Genomic DNA, 6,376 nt, shown 5'->3' with positions numbered 1-6,376 from the left:
TTGGGAGGGTGGAAGGGAGGGAGAGAGGTGGAAGGCAGGGTGGGAAGGTGCAAGACAGGCTTTCCCGCCCTGGTGCCTGGCCCTGGTGCTCTTCTGCCCCCTGGAGTCCAGGCCTCCCCTGGCTTCTGGCTCTGAGGGGGAGTGGGGGTGAGGGAGAGCGCACCCTGGGCCTTCTGGAGGGCTCGGTCCCAAAGGCCAAGGCCGGGAGGGGCGCTGTGCAACAGGAACAGTGCAAGCCGCGCTGTCATTTTACGTTTTCCTAGAAACAGGAAGCAAAAAGTAAGACACAGTGAAGTTAGTCTCGTTCATCCCAATATCACCAAACAGTACCCTGCTCCCATTTAGTAAGCATAAGAGTGAGTTGAGATATTTTACATTCTGTTTTGCATTAAGTTTTGAGATCCTCTAACTGCATCTCAGTTTGGACGATCCCCAATGTAAGGGCTCTGCAGCCACGTGAGAACACAGCTCCCTCCGCCCGGTTTCTGGTCTTGCCGCAGTCGGCCCCTGTCCCAGGCGGCACATCCATCCCCCTGTGCGCTTGTCTCCCCCACAGACCTCACTCTGAAGTTCCTCACAGACCTTGTCGAGTCCGCCAGAAGCCGGACCATGAGCATCCTCCATCCATCCTTCAACATAGTCAGGTGCCTCCGAGAAACCCTCCACAGACACCTCCCGGACAACGTCCACCAGCTCATCTCAGGCAAAATGTGCATCTCGCTCACCAGAGTGTCCGACTGGGAAAACGTCCTGGTGTCCGAGTTTCAGTCCAAAGACGACGTTGTGGACGTAAGCGGTGGGCCTGTCTGGTGCTGTCAGTGAGGGGCTGTTTCATTCTGGGAGTCACACGGACAGGCTGGCACAGGCCACCTGCCCCCTTTCTTACACGGACAAGCACCTGGCCGGCTGGGACGCTGTCTGTTGCCCGCACCCTGTGACGTACACGCTGTGCCCCCCGTGGTCTGGGCCAGAGCCTGGGAAACCCTGGGCGTCCAGCACAGGTTCCATGTAAAGGATGGCTCCGCATCCTTGCAGGCTTGGCTTTGTCCACCTCCTCAGGGCCCGGTCCCTCAGTGTCCCTCCTGCACGGGATGCGTGTTCCTGCAGGAGAACAGCTTGAGGGAAGCAGCGAGAGGCGGAGCCTCTGTCCTCGGGGCCCAGCCCAGAGGAGGTTGTTTGCAAGGTCCCAATACAGTGCATTTGCCCGATGCCTTCATGGGGGATCAATAGACACTTCCCTTCACACACGTCTGCATAGCAGAGCGGCCTGGCCCATAGAGCCAGCAGCATCTCAGCAGCCACAACCATCTGTCATTGAACCTTGTTTCTGGAAGTTTCTTCCCTTCAGCCAGCTCCTGTCCCTCCCACAGGAGTCCTTTCTCTGTGAGTCAGTGTTGGGTGCTGCTTAATGCTCTCCAGCCGGTGCTACTCCACTGTGGTCCCTGGACCCGCGTGGGCATCACCTGGGAGCCTGTGAGACTTGCAGTCTGAGGCCCCTCCTCCAAGCTGCTGCCTCGGAGTCCAGGGCCAGCGGGTCAAGCAGCTTGAGTATGATCCAGTCCTTCCCGGTCAGTCATCGCGTCCACAGCTCCAGGTCCCGTCTGCGATGGCCATTGGGACTCTCGTGGGCAGCAGGGACAGGAAGTTGATGTCCGCAGACTGCGGTGATAAGGCGCTCATACTTGGGGCTGAAATGCTATTGTGTGGTTGGTTCAAAGTTCATTCAACCCATTAATTAAAGTGCCTACTGTGTGCAAAGAGCACTTTCAGACCAGCTGCTCTTCTCACTCACAGAGAGAAGGCTCAGGGAGGCTGAAGGGAAGTAAGAGCCGACTGCTTTGCCTGTGGTTTCACTCCCTTTTGTCTTCACAGGCCTTGATCTGTTCCTCCTTCATCCCTTTCTTCTTTGGCTTAATCCCTCCGACCTTCAGAGGCGAGGTAAGTCTGCTTTTAAACTGTGTTCGCGGGGTGCTGGGCGCAGGCATCCTAGGTCCCCAAAAGCAGAGTCTGTGTCTCTCAGCCTAGAACCAGAGATTCCATCGCTGCCCCTCCATTCCCACCCACCCCCAGCCCAACCACCTTCACCAAGAATCCACTATCTGGCTTTCTGCTCGACAGGCTGCTTCACTTAATTTTTGTTGTTAAGCCTCAGCAGAAGGTGTTTTTTTTTTAAAATATATATTTTATTGATTTTTTTACAGAGAGGAAGGGAGAGGGATAGAGAGTTAGAAACATCGATGAGAGAGAAACATCAATCAGCTGCCTCCTGCACACTCCCCACTGGGTATGTGCCCGCAACCAAGGTACATGTCCTTGATGGGACTAGAACCCGGGACCCTTGAGTCCGCAAGCTGACGCTCTATCCACTGAGCCAAACCGGTTAGGGCAGCAGAAGCTATTTTTTCCATTGATAGAGCGGAAGGGATGAGGGAGGGGAGAGATAGATAGATAGATAGATAGAGAAACATCCTTGTGAGAGAGACACATCAATTGGGTGCATCCAGCACTCAGAGCGAGGCCGGGGATCTGTCCTGCAGCCCCGGTAGGTGCCGATGACCAGGAATGGAACCCGAGACCTGTGGTGCTCGGGCTGACACTCTAACCACCGACACACCCAGGCCAGGGCAGGTTCACTTCATCTTCCCCTGAGCACCGAGGACAGGTGCCCGGGGGCCTAAGACTCAGCCACTCCCTTAAGTCGAGCTTCCCTCTCAGGGTGGAGCGATTCAGTCCCCTCTGGGACTGACTGTCCTTCCAGCCCGTGGCTTGGGGCAGAGCTGCCGACAGAGCTACGGTTCAGTTCCATCAGCAAATACTCTCTGTAGACACATGCGGCTGATTGCGCGCCTTGCCCGGCAGAGTCCGCGTGGAGTGTGTGCTCTGCAGGCTCTGGGCTGCGTGCTGGGCTGTGCAGCACCAGGGGCAGCTCCTTCCTGGGCAGCCGTCACCCACTGAGATGATTGCCTGCCCCCCTCCCCCCACCCGGACATCTGTCCTGTCTGCGGACAGTTGAGGATGTCACAATAGGGGACACTGTTTTGACAGGTGCAGACTCTCCACATTGTACCGAACCCACCTGCCCAGCCGCAGGTGTTGACAGAGGCTCCCCAAGCCCGTCCTCCCCCCATAGCCTCTGCCCATAATCTGAGCACCACGGACCCTGCCAGAGCCTCTGACCGGATGTGTTTCTCTCTCACTCACAAGCGGTACGTGGATGGAGGGTTTAGTGACTTTAGACCCTGCTTTGATGACAAGACGACCATCACCGTGTCGCCCTTCCTTGGGGAGCATGACATCTGTCCTAAGGTGAAGTCCACGAACTTCCTGTATATGGACGTGTACAGGCTCAGTCTCCGCTTCTGCTTGGAGAACGTCCACCTGATCAACCAAGTCCTGTTCCCACCGGATGTCAAGGTGAGTGGGGCTGTTTGTTCTGGGGGTGCAGCTCTGTGCTCTTGTTTGCCTGGGGACCCAACAGTGTCTCTACGCAAACAAACCAAAGTTGACCCTTCAATGAATAGGGATCGGAGAAGAGTCACTTGTCCCTGAAGGTCAGTGGTGCCCCAGGAGGGCTTCCAGGAGGAGGTGTCCCCGAATCACCTGGGGACATTTAAACTCTGCTGCCCCTCAGGGCTGTGGTCCTAGTGCAGTCGACCCTCCCGCTCCACAGGTTTCCCACCTGTGGATTCAACCAACCACACATCAAAAATATTCTAGCCCTAGTTGGTTTGGCTCAGTGGATAGAGCATCGGCCTGTGGACTGAAGGGTCCCGGGTTCGATTCAGGTCAAGGGCACATACCTCAGTTGCAGGCTCCTCCCCAGCCTGGATCTGGCCGTGTTTGTGCAGGCAGAAACCAATCGATGTGTTTCTCTCACATCAGTGTTTCTCTCTGTCTGCCCTCTCTCTTCCACTCTCTGTGAAATTCAATGTAAAAATATCCTTGGGTGAGGATTTATATATATATATATACTAGAGGCCCGGTGCACAAAAATTTGTGCACTCGTGGGGGAGGGGGGTCCCTCAGCCCGGCCTGTGCCCTCTCGCAGTCTGGGAGCCCTCAGGAGATAACGACCTGCTGGCTTAGGCCTGCTCCCAGGTGGCAGAGGGCAGGCCCAATCCCTAGGTGCAGCCCCTGGTCGGGCTCAGAGCAGGGCCGATTGGGGAGTTGGGGCACTGCCCCCTGTCATGCACAGAGCAGGGCGGATCGGGAGGTTGCGATGCCACCCCTAGTCACGCTCAGGGTAGAGCCGATTCGGGGGTTGGGGCACCGCCCTCTGTCACACTCAAGGCAGGGTCAATGGGGAGGTTGCGGCGCCACCCCCTGTCACGCACAGAGCAGGGCCAATCAGGGGGTTGGGGCGCTGCCCCCTGTCACACACAGAGCAGAGCCCATCAGGGGGGTTGGGGCTCCGTACCCTGTCACGCACAGAGCAGGGACAATCAGGGGGTTGAGGAGCTCCCCCCTATCACACACAGAGCAGGGCGGATCAGGGGGTTGGGGCGCTGCCCCCTGTCATTCACAGAGCAGGGCGGATCAGGGGGTTGGGGCGCCGCAACTCTCACACTCAGGTCAGGGCCGATGGGGAGGTTATGGCTCTACCCTGTCACACACAGACCAGGGCCCGTGGGGGGGGCGGTTGGGGTGCCACACCCTGTCACACACAGAGCAGGGACGATCAGGGGGTTAGGGCGCTGCACCCTGTCACACACAGAGCCGCAGGGCGATCAGGGGTTTGGGGAGCTCCCCCCTATCAGGCACAGAGCAGGGCTGATGAGGAGGTTGGGGCGCCTTCCCCTGTCACGAACAGAGCAGGGCGGATAGGGAGGTTGTGGCCCTGCCCCCTGTCACACACAGAGCCGCAGGGCGATCAGGGGGTTTGGGCGCTGCCCCCTGTCACGCTGATCCCGGTGCCGAGAGGCCTCGCGGCTTTGCTGATCCCGGTGCTGGGAGGCATATTACCCTTTTACTATATAGAATAGAGGCCTGGTGCATGGGTGGGGGCCGGCTGGTTTGCCCTGAAGGGTGTCCTGGATCAGGGTGGGGGTCCCCACTGGGGTGCCTGGCCAGCCTGGATGAGGGGATGATGGCTGTTTGCAGCTGGTCACACCCCCTTCAGGGTGGGGGTCCCCACTGGGGTGCCTGGCCAGTCTGGGTGAGGGGATGAGGGCCGTTTCAGGCTGGCGGGTGACTGAAGCTCCCAACCTGTCCTTTTTTTCTTTTTTTTTAATTCTGGGCCAGCTTTAGCTCTGAGGCTCGGCTCCAGCTCTGAGGCCTCAGCTGCTGAAAGCAGGTATCTGGTTTGTTTGGGTTCTATAATCGAAACATTGTTTCAACTCCAGCTCTGAGATCCCGGCTGGCTGGAAGCAGGTTTCTGGGTTTTTGTTTAGCTTCTATATTTGTAACAATGTTTCAAACTGCAAGCTCAGAGGCCGGCAGCCGCAGGCGGGGAACGTTGGCTTCCTCCATCACTGAAGCAAGCAAGCCTCATGTTCGCTTCAAGCTGCCTGGCTGCCGGCCGCCATCTTGGTTGGCAGTTAATTTGCATATCGCCCTGATTAGCCAATGGGAAGGGTAGCGGAGGTATGGCTAATTACCATGTTTATTATTAGATAGGATATATACACACTAGTATATATACTAGAGGCCTGGTGCATGACATTCGTGCACTGCGGGGGGGGGGGTGCCCTCAGCCCAGCCTTCACCCTCTCACAGTCTGGGACCCCACGGGAGATGTCAGCGGACCTAAGCCAGCAGTCGGAAATCCCCCGAGGGGTCCTTAGCACAGCAACGGAGGCAGGACAGACTAACGCCACTACTGCTGTGCTGGCCAGCTGTGAGCCCAGCTTCTGGCCATGAGCCTACAGGGGGAGCACACTGACCACCAGGGGGCAGCTCCTGCATTGAGCGTCTGCCCCCTGGTGGTCAGTGCATGTCATAGCGACCAGTCGTTCCACCGTTTGGTCAATTTGCATATTAGGGTTTTATTATATAGGACTAGAGGCCCGGTGCACAAAAATTTGTGCACTCGGGGGTGGGGGGGGGGTCCCTCAGCCCGGCCTGTGCCCTCTCGCAGTCTGGGACCCCTCAGGAGATAACGACCTGCTGGCTTAGGCCTGCTCCCGGGTGGCAGAGGGCAGGCCCAATCCCTAGGTGCAGCCCCTGGTGGGGCTCAGAGCAGGGCCGATTGGGGAGTTGGGGCGCCGCCCCGTCATGCACAGAGCAGGGCAGATCGGGAGGTTGCGATGCCACCCTCAGTCACGCTCAGGGTAGGGCCGATTGGGGGGTTGGGGCACCGCCCCCTGTCACACTCAAGGCAGGGTCGATGGGGAGGTTGCGGCGCCACCCCCTGTCACGCACAGAGCAGGGCCAATCG

At 58.1% G+C, this 6,376-nt stretch overlaps 1 protein-coding gene across 1 annotated transcript; it reads left to right on the top strand.

Annotated features, from left to right (window-relative positions):
• Positions 1-313: 313 nt before the first annotated feature.
• On the top strand, positions 314-3,414 carry LOC102432546 (patatin-like phospholipase domain-containing protein 3; the record flags this gene model as incomplete). The annotated part of the gene is made up of 3 exons (XM_006109405.2): positions 314-789; positions 1,873-1,938; positions 3,205-3,414. Coding segments are annotated over exons 1-3 (456 nt in total), but the record flags the coding sequence as incomplete, so codon positions are not given.
• Positions 3,415-6,376: the final 2,962 nt, after the last annotated feature.

The sequence above is a fragment of the Myotis lucifugus genome, unplaced genomic scaffold (genome assembly GCF_000147115.1).
Source record: "Myotis lucifugus unplaced genomic scaffold, Myoluc2.0 scaffold_9357, whole genome shotgun sequence".
Taxonomy (NCBI): Eukaryota; Metazoa; Chordata; class Mammalia; order Chiroptera; family Vespertilionidae; genus Myotis; species Myotis lucifugus.
This window is presented reverse-complemented; position numbering and strand designations above follow the sequence as displayed.